Here is a 15,061-nt window from a genome sequence, read left to right on the forward strand (position 1 = left end):
GAAACAGCATTTTCGCGTTGGACATCGATTCGCTATGAGAGAAATTTGCCAGCTCTTTGGATGATAGTTTTTATTTTATTCAAACTATTGTGTTCGAATATTTTCTTCTAAAACTGCAAATTCCTTGCTGGTATTATTCCAATTAATTGGTAATCTGTAACACAAAAAGTTATTTAACTTAAAAAGTTGGTCCAGTCCATGATTTGCCTACATTTTAGTTGTAAATTGTTTATTTTTTTTTTATTTCATTTCATATTTGCCATTTGATTCCCACGAGTATGGGACAAAAAGGTTTGACGCATCGGGTGACGCCCATTCCGTATATGCGCCAGCTGTATACTGTGGTCACCAGGAGGGGTATTCGACAAGCGACGTTTGACGTATCGTGTTGAACTCCCGTTGAATCGGAACAATCCTGTGAAAATTTGACATGAGCAATCCACAATTAGGTGACAACCAAACCAAACGATTATAAACCTTAAAGTAGTAATAAAACAAAGATGATTTTTGTTGAATTATTGATTGTATTAAATTATATTATCCGCAGTTAATGAACATGCGGTTCAATCAACTGTTGAATTGAAGTGGACGCGAAATCTGACAGGGGCCCAAGTATGCACATTTTTTGAAGTGAAAACTTCTTTAGCGGCGCTGGGCACTTTTTGAGGTGGGGAAAAAATGATAAACTCGAGACAACGTAAGGCGATCACGTGACCGTAAGGCGATCACGTGACCGTAAGGCGATCACGTGACCGTAAGGCGATCACGTGACCGTAAGGTTTAGATGGCCACTCATTTAGATGGCATTTAAATCAATAAAGAAAAAAGTCAACGACATAATTCAATAAAGCTACATCTTGATGAAATCGCTAATAAACTGAACTCTAGTACTGGTGAATAAAACTCAAAATATCATCACCAAATATTTTTATATGCGAGGTTTGCAAGGTAATTTTACAATTTTTATTCGAATTTTAAACAATTAACGCTACAAATTTGAATTTCGAATTTTAAACAAGCTCACCAGCAACCAGCGACCAGCAATTTCGGAACTAAAGTTATTCAATAGAAAGGAGGATGGATCAATACATAGTGCTGCAGACATTTTGAACTAGTCATTGAGTTTTCACTTCTGTCGGCACTCCCGGAGTGCAACCCGTTGTTTTTTTCCCTAATGCATGTTCTTATTAACATCGTCCAATGAATAACGGGGCTTACCGGACCCACCCATTAAAACTTTTTCTCGCAACCAAGTTTAATGTTCCTGGGATTACTGAAGTTTTTAATGCACCCTACAGTACAGGACTATTTTCATTAAAAAGTTGAGGTTCATGTCGCGACAGACGCGAATATCTAAAGCCACAATACGAATTTCCTAGCGGCAACACTGAACAGCGCCCTCTGGGTGGAACTGTGGTAAGTTAATCCAACGTGGCAAGTAGTGAGGTTAAAACCAATATGGCGCGAAAGGTGCAAGTACTTAAAAGTGTAATACAGTGAGGAAGCCCACAGCTGTCCAGAGTCGTCTAAAGCTAAGTATTTTATGTTACTTAGTGCTCACAGTGGTGTTATGGTTTCTCTATGCAATGATCTCCCTAATCAAAGAGCAGTAAGTTTGTATGAGTTTAGCTTGCCACGGATCCTGCCGTGGAAGCTGTTCCTGAGACCATCTTAGGTAAGGCAGACTGGGTTTCAAGGGGTGCAGTGTCATGGGATACTTGGGCACCCCACTAAGGAATGCAGTGTCATAGGATACTTGGGCATTCCACTAAGGGGTGCAGTGTCATGGGATACTTGGGCACCCCACTAAGGAATGCAGCGTCATGGCATACTTGGGCATTCCACTAAGGGGTGCAGTGTCATGAGATACTTGGGCACTCCGGTTGGGTCCACTTACGTGCCCCAACTTATAAGGGCCGTGGCGGCTTCGGCAGCACGGCTAGAGGTGTGTCGATGTGCGGCAGGATACCTCGGCTCGGATGTTAGGCGTCCGAGTTATCCGACCTCATGTGTCGGTGGACTCCCCGTGGGGGGAGTTCTTAGTACCTTCATCTGGCCGGGTAAGATGGTTCTCTTTGCTGTAGAGATAAATGTATATGTACAGTAGGTGATGATTGTATGCGAATACCATATTCATGAGCAATTTAACCCATAGATCTCGGGGTGATACAACCAACCTCCATAAGTAAAGCGAAGCAGAAGGAGGCTCCTCTGGCCCAGGAGAAGTGGATCAGAGAGAGCTAGGATAAAGAATCCTTCATAGGAATTGAAGGTATGTATGCCAAGCATTCTGTTACACCCCCACACTGATAGACAAATTTGTTGCCGCCTTTTCCCCTTTTACGGTCTTATTTATATACCGTAGGAGGTTGGGGGAGAGGCGGCGACAATGGTGGAGGTGCTGGGATTAAGCTGATAACGAACCAAGGCTTATATTATATTATAAATAAAGAATGCAAGGCATACATTTCCAATATAGCAGACATCTTTACTAACAAAAATCATAGATGGCGCTACTGGTAGCAGAAGCTGTGAGAAAAAATATTTTTTGCGTATATATAAGAAGTGTTTTCTTACGAAGTCTGGTTCGGCATTAATTTAGGCTCGTTTAAATAAAGAGGCTGGCATTGGTACTCATTAATTGAGGATAATTTCAGTAAATTAGTCATTACATTTATTTTTCGTGACCGGCAGAATATCAACTTTGTACAGAATGTACGGAGTACCAACTTGAAGAAATTTCATCATGGTGCCCGGAAACTGCGATTACGTTTCCGTTATGGATGTATTTATTTTACAATTAGAATGGAGTGGTAAATTAGCAAAAAGAATAGTTAGAGATAAAAATAAAAAAGATTGGATCTTTTAACTGTATTTATCAAGCATGATATTTATTAATTTTATATTAAGTGAAATACCATTGTATATTCGAAGGCACTATCTTCGAGTTACCAACATAATCGCAAAAATAGGCAACGCAAGCGTCCATTCAAACGTCTAGTAAATAGGCGGAAGACGAGGACAAGTGTTGCTACAGTAAGAAGATTTCCCACAAAATCGACGGATCGTCGGGATTATTAAGATAACTAAAGAAGATGAAGAAATTGGTTACTAAGCGGATTCAACTTGGAAAAGTTATGCGATAACTAATTTCCAATTAGACGGTTAGATAATTACGATATAACAAGCTGTACCAAGATATAAGTATGTAATCTATTTAATTTTATGACATTGATTGTTTAATATATTTAAAGATATGCTGCTTTAAAGGAGTATAATAAGAAGACAAAGACTAGTCGTAATAACTAATAAGTATCTTATAGGAAATATGCGTGTAGTAAAAACGGGTTTGCACACTATATTTTACTTCGTATGTTTTCTTTATATTTTAGAATTATAAATTTAGTTTTAAGAATTCAGGTGTGTGACTACTTATAAGGAATTAACATAAATATTATGAGAATTACCGATAAAAGTCCGAAATTCGTTTCATATTTTATCGAAATTTGGAGGGAATTAATTTGACGTTGGCAACATTGAAGGTTGTACAGTACTCGTCCCTCCATTTCGAATTGTTGGCGGACGGTCTGCGTACAGTCGCGAGTTCCCCAGGAAGGTTCCTCAAATTATACAGGTTCAGTGAATTCGCCACCGCCAACCATACCGGACAAGACAACACATCGTATTTGACGAAAACCCCGGATAAGACAAATAAATACTCGGACAAGACTATTTCTCGGTAAGTTTTTAAGCATCTACTTTGCAGTGATATAACTTTATTCTGTGAAACAATAGAATGCGACCGTCATTTACTTCAACTTGAGCGACAGCCGCCGTGCGGGCGGCCATGATTATTTGAGGTCCAAACGAGGAAAATTATCTATTTTAGTGAAGTTTCTTTCGATATTTATGAGGATCACCATTGAATTACGAATCTTTTACGTTCTTTTATTAAAATATTTCAACTTTCTAGAAATTGACGAGGTGATATATAGAAGATGAAAATAGACCCTATCATTATGGTGATACGGTTCGTATTAGTGTGGTTTAGTTTAGAGTGGCAGAAACTTCAAGAACATCAGGTGTACATGGCGGATTTTAATACAATTTTCACAAGTTCTGTGACCTTTTGAACATTTTCTAGAGTTCTTAAAGGGCATTACCTACTTAGGTATATTTTTATTTCATCATGCTATCTTATTGGAAGTTTAGAAACACAACTTATTTCTTTCTGATTGGGTTTGCAGTTTATAAATATAACAATTGTGTTGTGTATATATATGTAAGCTAACATCTTCTTTACAGGATATTGTGGTGACATTTTTGTGCTTTTAGATTTATTAAATAAGTGTTTCGTTGAAGTGTTCCAATAAATTAACAAACAAATAAGTGCAATAAAATTAAAATAAATTTTAAATAATTTAACTATCAAAGAAGTGAAGTAAAAATAAAAAACTAATAAGTAAATAAACCAAACAAGTAAATAAAATAAAAACGTTAACTTTCATCATTTTGCGAGTGAGCTTAAGTTAGTGACAGAAGATTTTGTATTGTGGCAGCAGTGTATAAACGTCAATGTCAGAACGTCACTTTGATTTTGACATGGCATAGCCTGGTGTAATCTATAAATGATAACAAGGATTACACATTCGTATGTCAGTGTGTATGTTATGTTGTCTACCATAAATTCATTATCTTACTTCCTTTCATAATAATTTCAAATAAAAGAAACATCTGTTCATAATTAAGTCAATGGTTTTAACTAATTAAATTTAAATAACTTCGACTTTCTTTCTTTGGTTTCAAACTTGAATGGATTTTAGAGATCTTTAGTTGGATTTAAATTTCAATACTTGGAGATTATTAAAATAAATAATATGTGGAGTTATTAAAAGTTAACTAACCTAAAATATTAAATTATTTTATTAATGTGACCGTTCATATTATTAGGGAATCAAAGTTAAACGGGTTTGTTTCGGTACGTTACAGGCTTAGACAAGACCAAGGTCTAGACAAACGACAGAATGGATGACATTCTTTTAGCAAGGCTTAGGCTCATTAACGACAAACTCACAACGGACTTAGAAGTAATACCTAGTACTGTTAATTTAGAAAATTTAGTGCAGGCTCAAATGACCTACGGTAAATTAGAGGCATCTCTGAAAAGACTTAATGGAGACCTGATGGAGTACTTTAGGCTAGCTTCGACACCCGCATCTGATGAAATCTGCTTGATAAGTGGGCTTCAGCTTCAAGCAGAGGAGACTTTAGCTGAACTTAAGGTGAAGATCGACCAGATATCTACATCAAGCAAACCATCAGAGAAGCTGACTGAAGCGAACTCCTCGTGCAGACTTCCTAAGCTCCAGCTGCCGGTGTATAATGGGGATGTACTGGCGTGGTATGAATTTTGGGATGCCTTCAGAAGCAACATCGATGCAAGGAACCTGCCGGATGTTGACAAGCTTTCGTATCTCAAAACTTCAGTCACGGGAGATGCCAAAAAAGCTATAGACGGTCTATCAACTACTAGCAACAACTACGCTATCGCCGTTTCTATTCTGAAAGAAAGGTTCGGGAAAACTTCACATCTCATAGATGCGCACTATGCAACATTATATAAGGTTAAGATGGCCAAAGGCAATGCGGATGACTGTAGAAGGACTTTCAACGAAATCGAGCGGAATCTCAAAATTTTAGAATCACTAGGTGAGAACATCAACCATAATCATCTACGCTTCATGCTACTGGAGAAGTTTCCTTCGGATCTAGTATACGAAATAAAACTGAAAGTTAATGATGATTCCATACAAGAATTAAGAAGCCAATTAGATAAAATTATTACAGCCAAAGAGGACGCTGAAAGGATTTCAGGTAGGAAACGCCCTCAAGACACAGAAGCTAGTACGGTCGGGACTCTTCATGTAAATGCAAAACGTGCAAGATACGCAGACCAATCCCAGCCACAACACAGTAACAAGAAGAAACAAAACCAACAAGGAGGCTTCAACAGAAGACCAATGCAGAAGAATAAGTTTAATGGTTTCAAGAAACGTAATAAAGGCAACGGATCGAACCAAACTTCAACTTCAAGCAAGGATCAAGCAGAAACTCGGCAAAGTCTTCCAGGATTTAAGAAGGGATTGAAGTGTATATTTTGCAAAGGGGACCATTATAATGATAGTTGCCCTGAAGCATCTACTTTAGCAGAAAGGAAGAAACGACTTGCAGGACGATGCTACATCTGCCTCAGTCAGGATCACCTAGCAAAAGATTGCCGGAATAATAAAAGGTGTTTCCGTTGTAAAAGAGAAGCACAGCATAATAGAGCATTATGCCCTTCAAATTTTCAGAAGGATACAACGGAGAAGAGTCAGTCCTGACGATTTTAGAAGAGGGAATCACAGCACTACAAACAGCAACAGTTTATGCAAGCCCCATAGATGACAAATATAAACAATTTAAATATAGGCTTCTTTTAGATCCAGGTTCCCAACGCTCCTATGTAACATTCCGGACTGCAAAGGAATTAAAGCTTCCTGTCGAAGAAGAGAGTCATCTAGTAGTATTCACCTTTGGCGACGATCCTCCCAGAGAGATACATAGCCCAATAGTCACCCTTCATCTACTATCTAGAACAAACAAGAACATAGTAATACAGGCTAACTGCGTAGAGCATATCTCCAGAGGTTATATACCTAACGTCAAGATGAAGAACTTACCGGAGTCATATATACTAGCGGACGACGGGTCGCTAAGCGGACCTGTACAGATCTTGGTTGGAAACGAATATTACTGCAACATAACTTACGAGAAAAAAGTACAACTGTCTAGCAATCTGTTTCTGATCGACTCTGCACTTGGTTGGATAATTAGTGGTAGAGCAGAACCACAGCTTAGAGACGAGTCGTACGTAGTGACTTACACTCAGACTTGCATTGAAACGAAGCTTCATCAGCCAGATCCACCTCTTTGTAATGGAGACATAAAGAGCCTTTGGGAACTAGAATGTATAGGTATTAGTGATTCCCCAAGAGCAACTAGAGAAGAAGAAGCCATCAAGTATTTTAACGATACTACTTTAAAATTAAATAATCGTTACACGGTAAGCTGGCCTTGTACTTATCCACCTGATTTACCTAATAATTTTGGAATGGCTTTTGGTCGTTTATCAAGCTTATTGAAGCGTATGGATCAAGATACATTGTTAGCATACCGCGATACGTTTAAACAACAATTAGATAAAGGTATAATAGAAGTTGTACCTACTTCAAGAACGTCAACGGGTAACGTCGTTCACTACCTACCTTTCCATGGAGTACGTCACCGAGGAAAACCTATGAGAATAGTTTATGATGCTAGCTCCAAGAGTAGCAAGGACACCAAGAGTCTGAACGAATGCTTGTACAGAGGACCACTCATGTTAGAAGACCTCACTGGCTTACTTATAAAATTTAGAACTCATCGGATAGGTTTAACCTCGGATATTGAAAAGGCGTTTTTACAGATGGCGTTACACGAGAAGGATCGTGATGTAACCAGATTCTTGTGGCTCAAAGATACCTCTAAACTGGTATCTCAGGACAACCTGCTATACCTTAGGTTTTGTAGGGTTCCATTTGGCGTCATTTCTTCACCGTTTTTGCTTAATGCAACTATTAAGCACCACCTGTCCAACGCAGAAGATCAGCAAGTCAGACAGAAAGCAAATGACATATATGTGGATAACTTCGTTTCGGGTACCGACACTACGGACGAGGCGATGGAACTCTACAGAAATCTAAAAGGATCTTTTCAAGATATTTCAATGTCACTCAGGGACTGGAGTTCAAATTCTAGGGAGTTCATGAAGAAAGTCTCTGATACATGCAAAGAAGATAAAGTGAAGGTACTTGGTTTAGAATGGGACATCAAAAAGGATACTCTCCAGTTGAAACCTAACTTACAAGAAGAAGCTGTCACCAAAAGAGGAATACTGAAAACTATTGCATCAATCTACGATCCATGTGGTTACCCTATACCCTATCATCTAAGCTCTTTTTACAAGAGCTTTGGAAAGCTGGAGTGTCATGAGACTCACCATTATCAAGCGAACTAACAGAAGAATGGAAAAAGATCCGACAGAACTTAGAAGCCATTAGGAAGGTGTCGGTGGACAGATGCTACATGAAGACACCAGTGGGAAAAGGCTACCAACTACACTGTTTCACCGATGCCTCTCTACAGGCTTATGCAGCATCAGTCTTTTTAGTTTGCGGCCCGGAGAAGAGCTTCATTATTGGTAAATCCCGCCTGATACCAATAAAAGATCAGGAGAGTCTCAAGATACCCCGTCTTGAACTTTTAGGAGTACTGATTGGCAGTAGACTGATTAAGTTCGTTCTGAAGTTTCTCCAGCAGAAGATAGTAAGGCAAGTCTTATGGACCGACAGCCAGATCGTCATAGAATGGTGTAAATCTGACAAGCCATTGCCACCCTTCGTTGCCAGGCGGATAGAAGAGATCAAAACAAATAAAGATCTGGAGATCAGATACCTTCCAACAGACCTAAATCCAGCTGACGCCGGCACCAGACCCACCTGCTCGAGAGAGGACAGGGAGAAATGGCTGAGTGGTCCACAATTTATAGTTCAAGATCCGAAGACGTGGCCAACAACAACTGGCAGTGGACCAACCAGTTCTCTCTTGATTGGGGAGGGTCTTGGGATCCAAGAAGAAGAAGAACTGATGGAAGTAGTCGATCCAGATATACACAATGTTAGTCCGATGGAAACGGAGGAGAGTACAATTGCAAAGGAAGTAGCGAGTCAAGACAATGATCAGATGCCGGATAAGTTACTAAAATTGAAAGAAATTCAAGCTGAATACTTTCCTCTAGAGGTAGAAGGAAAAGTAACTAGTTTAACTTCGAATTTAGGCGTATTTAAAGACATAGATGAGTTACTGAGGTGTAAAGGTCGTATGAAACACGCAGACTGGTCATTTGATAAACGCTACGACGCTACCCCATACTTATACCGAAAAATTCAGATTTCACCAACGAAATTATAATAAAGACTCATCAAGAAAATAAACATGTTGGAGTAAGTCACACGTTAAACAAGATAAGGGAAACTTACTGGATACCACAAGGAAGAAGCCAAGTTCAAAAGATTTTGAGGAAGTGCTCCGAATGTATGAAGCATGACGGAGGGCCATATAAACTACCGGAAACTCCTGCGTTACCGAAAGAGAGGGTCAATTACAGCTCTCCATTCACATACGTTGGTACCGACTATCTGGGACCACTTCTAGTTAACAATGGCAATGGCAATTGCAAAAGGTGGATTAGCCTCTACACTTGCTTAGCCGTAAGAACCATTCACTTAGAAGTTGTAAAGGACCTAACTGCGGAAGAAGGTTTAATGGCCTTACGTAGAATGATTTCAGCAAGAGGTGTACCTACCTTAATAACATCTGATAACGCAGCTCACTTCAAGTTACTCTCAGAGATTCTTCAGAACCCATACTGCGTAGAGAAAGAGATAAGATGGAAATTTATACCACAGTTAGCACCATGGCATGGAGGATTCTATGAGAGACTAGTTGGTTTAGTTAAAAACTGTATGAAGAAAACATTACAGAAACATTTGTTGAATGACACCCAGCTAGTAACAGCGGTGAAAGAAATAGAAGCAGTTCTTAACACAAGACCCTTAACTTACGTAGATTCAGAGCCTGATCATGTATTGAAACCTTCAGACTTTCTTACCATGGGAAAGTGTATCATTATGGAAACTTCAGATAAGGATCCTACAACGTCGCAAGGGACGGTGACTAAGGACAATTTAATCAAAGGTTGGAAGAAAGCACGGATAATTCTACGAGAATTTAAAGAGATGTTTGAGAACCGGTATCTCCTAAATTTGAGAGAAAGATATTCCCACCATCCTAAAGAACCTAGGGTAACATCTAAGTTAGCACCGAAGATAGGTCAAATCGTGCAGATTAAAGGTGACACGAAGAACAGGATAAATTGGAAAGTTGGGAAAATAGTATCTTTGAAAGAAGGGGCCGACGGTTTATGTAGGGTCGCCAAGGTACGTGTAGGAGATACAGAGTATACAAGATCTATCGCGCATCTCTACCCGTTAGAGATCGAAGATGGAGAAGAACAGTGTAAACAAACATCATCTTATGAAGAAAGTGTAGAAGAACTGGTGCAGCTTCCTGATCTTCCACGTCTATCTGGCAAGGAGGACGTGACGGTGGAGTCCCTCAAAGACGTTGCAGAGTCTCCATCTGAGCAAAGATTAACTCAAAAAGTAGCTAGAGATCAGCCAGAAGAAGAAGTACAGCCTCATGCCTCGCCAGTAGAGGAAGAGTGTTCCTCTAAACAAATAGTAGAGTCTATGTCTAGTGCGTTAAACGAGCCTAAGCCTAAGCCTAAGTCTATGTCCGAACCAGAGCCACTCGCGGTCGTCGACCTCGAGTTTTACGACCACACTGATCCCGAGTCACACCACCTGGAGGAAGTTACGCCAGAAGGACAACACGAAGAATCGAGACCTAAGAGAGCGGCAGCTCTCCGAGCCCTTGAGAAGATCAAGGAGTGGACCAGCAATCTAGTCGCCGTGCTTCTGCCTGAGGGGGGGAGTGTCGCGACAGACGCGAATATCTAAAGCCACAATACGAATTTCCTAGCGGCAACACTGAACAGCGCCCTCTGGGTGGAACTGTGGTAAGTTAATCCAACGTGGCAAGTAGTGAGGTTAAAACCAATATGGCGCGAAAGGTGCAAGTACTTAAAAGTGTAATACAGTGAGGAAGCCCACAGCTGTCCAGAGTCGTCTAAAGCTAAGTATTTTATGTTACTTAGTGCTCACAGTGGTGTTATGGTTTCTCTATGCAATGATCTCCCTAATCAAAGAGCAGTAAGTTTGTATGAGTTTAGCTTGCCACGGATCCTGCCGTGGAAGCTGTTCCTGAGACCATCTTAGGTAAGGCAGACTGGGTTTCAAGGGGTGCAGTGTCATGGGATACTTGGGCACCCCACTAAGGAATGCAGTGTCATAGGATACTTGGGCATTCCACTAAGGGGTGCAGTGTCATGGGATACTTGGGCACCCCACTAAGGAATGCAGCGTCATGGCATACTTGGGCATTCCACTAAGGGGTGCAGTGTCATGAGATACTTGGGCACTCCGGTTGGGTCCACTTACGTGCCCCAACTTATAAGGGCCGTGGCGGCTTCGGCAGCACGGCTAGAGGTGTGTCGATGTGCGGCAGGATACCTCGGCTCGGATGTTAGGCGTCCGAGTTATCCGACCTCATGTGTCGGTGGACTCCCCGTGGGGGGAGTTCTTAGTACCTTCATCTGGCCGGGTAAGATGGTTCTCTTTGCTGTAGAGATAAATGTATATGTACAGTAGGTGATGATTGTATGCGAATACCATATTCATGAGCAATTTAACCCACAGATCTCGGGGTGATACAACCAACCTCCATAAGTAAAGCGAAGCAGAAGGAGGCTCCTCTGGCCCAGGAGAAGTGGATCAGAGAGAGCTAGGATAAAGAATCCTTCATAGGAATTGAAGGTATGTATGCCAAGCATTCTGTTACACCCCCACACTGATAGACAAATTTGTTGCCGCCTTTTCCCCTTTTACGGTCTTATTTATATACCGTAGGAGGTTGGGGGAGAGGCGGCGACAGTTCATGCGGAATTATTGATAAGGCAAGGTCGCGTCTGTGACCTTGGCAAGTGAACTCTACAGTGTAAGTACTTAAATAATGTCTTTTGATGTATTTTTTAGTCCATCATTGCTTAACCATATTAGTCGTGGCCAACAAGCATACAGTATCTAATGGTAAGCCGCAACACCCGAAATTCCGGGAGTTTGTTAATGCAGGGTGTGTTCGTGTAAAAATAAGATACCAAAAATTTGTTATTTTTACAAATGAAAAAATATTAAATATGAAGTCAGTAGGTATCTAAGTTAAAAATAAAATTGAATATATCCGTTTATTTTGGATCTTTCTATTTTTTATCAAATACCGCACATGGTTTTTATGGTAGCGGGTACTAACAACTTGACTCTTGACAGAACTGTTGACCTTGAGGTAGAAATTAACATCATACATATGTTTCATATCGTAGTTATGTATATTTTCAACGAATGTGTGTTCTGGAATGTATATTAAACCATAGAAAATGTATATTTAATAAACAACTAAATAGCGTTAGGTAATATTTAACAAGGACGCGTGACAAAAGATTTTATAGGTACTTATTAAAAACCCTTTCTCACATTTCTGTCCTTTTCTACTCCCTTGTTATTAACCAAACTCTGGTTTTATCCGCTTTGCTGGCGCAAAAACATTTTCTCATAAACGAACATTTATTGTTTTCATTGGCTTTTTCTTCGCGGCCTTTTTTTCTTCTTTGTAAAGAATTGTATGGTCTATTGTCGACCGCGGTCGTATTTTCAATTCAGGAAATTTTTCTTTGTCGTGAAATTGTGTGACTCTTGCTTAAGGATTAGTGGCTTAAATTTGTGGCTGCTTTTTAAAACGCCAAAATTGTTTTGAAAGAACTGTATTAGACGCACGATACTGTCTCCGGTGTTAGTTTAAAACTATAGAAAAAACTATTGATTTAAATAAAAGTGAAATCCTTTCAACTAGAAACCTGGAGCTCGACATACTCCAAACACGATCAAAATTACTGACAAAAAACTGGTCATTAATTACACCATTTTAAAGAATAACTAGTTTTTTCCCTGACTTTGTTTATCTTTATTTTATTTTATTATTATAGCCTATATTGTGTCCCACTGCTGGGCAAAGGCCTCCCCTGTCTTTCGCCACTCGTCACGGCTTTGTGCATGTTCCCGCCAGTCGCCACAGAATGAGTTCAGGTCGTTTCGCCATCTCATTTTTGGTCTGCCTCTGCCTCGGGTGATCTATGGTGCCCATTCCGGTCGCTATTTGGGCCCATCTGTCCGTGTGCATCCGACAGATATGTCCCGCCCAATCACACAATGTTTATCATATCATCGATAAAAATTTACTTCGACAAAACACGTAACCCCCCAGGCATTTGTCCCCAGATACAGGTTGCATTTCCCCGTTGTATAAGCTAGGCTTAGCTTATCTCTGGACGAAACACTCCTCTTCTTTTGTGATATATAACTTATTACTACTATTTTACGAGTAAAAACCATTTATTGGTCCTGTTCAATACACCGCATTTTAAAAACGCCGCACCGTTCCAATCAGCGGACATTGAGCGCTCGGAAATGACACAGTGATATAATACCATCCGGATATTGCCTCGGCATTCCAAAACGATGTAAGTACTTTTAACGTCAAAAATATTTGTACACATTTGCACCTTATTCCATTGCGATAAGGCGAACTATGTACATGTATTTTTGACATTAAGTTGCAATTCATTTGTTACGTCCGGATGTTCTGTCCGGATACCATGTTTTCGGTCAGCGATAGTCTTGGCACAAACAACTCACTCTTATGTTGGCATTCGTATAAATAGCGGCAAATTCTTTCTGTTCTGGAGATATGGTTCGTAAAAAGTTGCAGCCGTATTTGTTTTATTAGGACAATTGTACATGATTTCGTTGTTTTTGATGGTGTCGCCAAGATATTTCTATTAAGATTTCTATATCCTGAAGCTTCTTTGATAATTGATCATTTTTTTAATCAGTAGGTACCTACATTACATTTTATAATAGAGAAATAGAGGTTTTTGGGCGTGAAGAAAACTATGGTGATTGAATATTAAGAGTTGTAAGTATGTACTAGCAATAAATATAGCATTTTAGGGGATTGTGATCTTTTTCTACTTACAATTTTAAGGCAGTTTTTAACAGAATTATTTTTAATGTATAGATTGTAAATAATTATATTAAGTTAAAACATAAGGTTCGAAGAACCAATTTACTACTGAAATGCACTGATATCCTTGAGAAAACCAAATGTATTTATGGATCAAAATCAAAAATAAAAGAAAAACAATAATCAAAAAGGTGTAGATAATAAAACGTACAAAAATGCAAAATTCTACAAAATGATAGGTAGAATACTCTTTATTGGCAAACCTCAGTAAAAGATAATTATGCAGTCTTGCGCAAATATTAGCCCTCGTGAAATTTGTATGTTGCTTTTATTTATCAATGTTTATTTACAATACCAATCGCAAAATTGTACCTATAAATTTTCGTGTTCCTAAAAAAAATATACTTTTGTGAAATAAAGTAAATATGTAGCTGCCAATTCATAGTTCGATCTCTAGCCATCGGTTCAAAGCATATGTACTTATTGCCAAGGACTATAACTTTTTTCTAATTAATTTTCTACTTAAACTGAAGAAATAATTTGCATATAACTCATTTCAAAAAAATGCATTCGTAATTCGTTTAATGCGTTATTATCTTTACGGTGTTATCCTTTATAGTTAAGTACACACCAGTGAAACCGTATATGATAATACATAATTATACAAAACACGAATATTATGTTATGATAAGTATACATTTTTTTACTGACCTAGGGTAAAAATCGTATACGTATACAGGATTATGACCGTGAATATACGAAATTGAGTTGGAAAAGAACCAGCAGTTTATTGAATGAGTGTATTTATTTACTTTCCCGTCTGTTTGCCAAACGTGTAATAAAGTTTTCTTTGTTGCGTTCCTTTTTGGTTGATTTGCCGTCACAGTTCTGAATGCGTAGATTTTTGTATAAGTTTTCTTATATCTACAAAATAGTTCAATTATGTTCCTATTAGTGTTATAGGTAAGTTTTTATTAAGAGACCAAAAAAAATATTTAGACGTAAACAAACATGGGAGGATCTTCAGTATAATTTTTAGTACAGAATTTCTGCTCCCTCTTCGTATTCAATCGCTTTATCGTCTCGTGCCTCTGACTCTTACTGGAGACAGCTCTAGCTTATTGCAGAAATTTTGTCTTTAACTTTCAGCCAGAAACGTATTTCTGAGTGCCTTTTCCCATTTATCATTTTAATTTCGATGTTGTTTAGTGCTATTCTTTTATTC

At 39.0% G+C, this 15,061-nt stretch overlaps 1 protein-coding gene across 1 annotated transcript; it reads left to right on the forward strand.

Moving 5' to 3' along the window:
• The first annotated feature begins 3,390 nt into the window (after positions 1 to 3,390).
• LOC134654710 (uncharacterized) lies at positions 3,391 to 6,383 on the forward strand. The gene is made up of 2 exons (XM_063510186.1): positions 3,391 to 3,739; positions 4,990 to 6,383. Exon 2 carries the CDS (start codon positions 5,025 to 5,027, stop codon positions 6,381 to 6,383), a length of 1,359 nt encoding a protein of 452 aa, XP_063366256.1. The 5' UTR covers positions 3,391 to 3,739; positions 4,990 to 5,024.
• The last annotated feature ends 8,678 nt before the right edge of the window (positions 6,384 to 15,061 follow it).

The sequence above is a fragment of the Cydia amplana genome, chromosome 15, assembly GCF_948474715.1.
Source record: "Cydia amplana chromosome 15, ilCydAmpl1.1, whole genome shotgun sequence".
In the NCBI taxonomy this organism is placed as follows: domain Eukaryota; kingdom Metazoa; phylum Arthropoda; class Insecta; order Lepidoptera; family Tortricidae; genus Cydia; species Cydia amplana.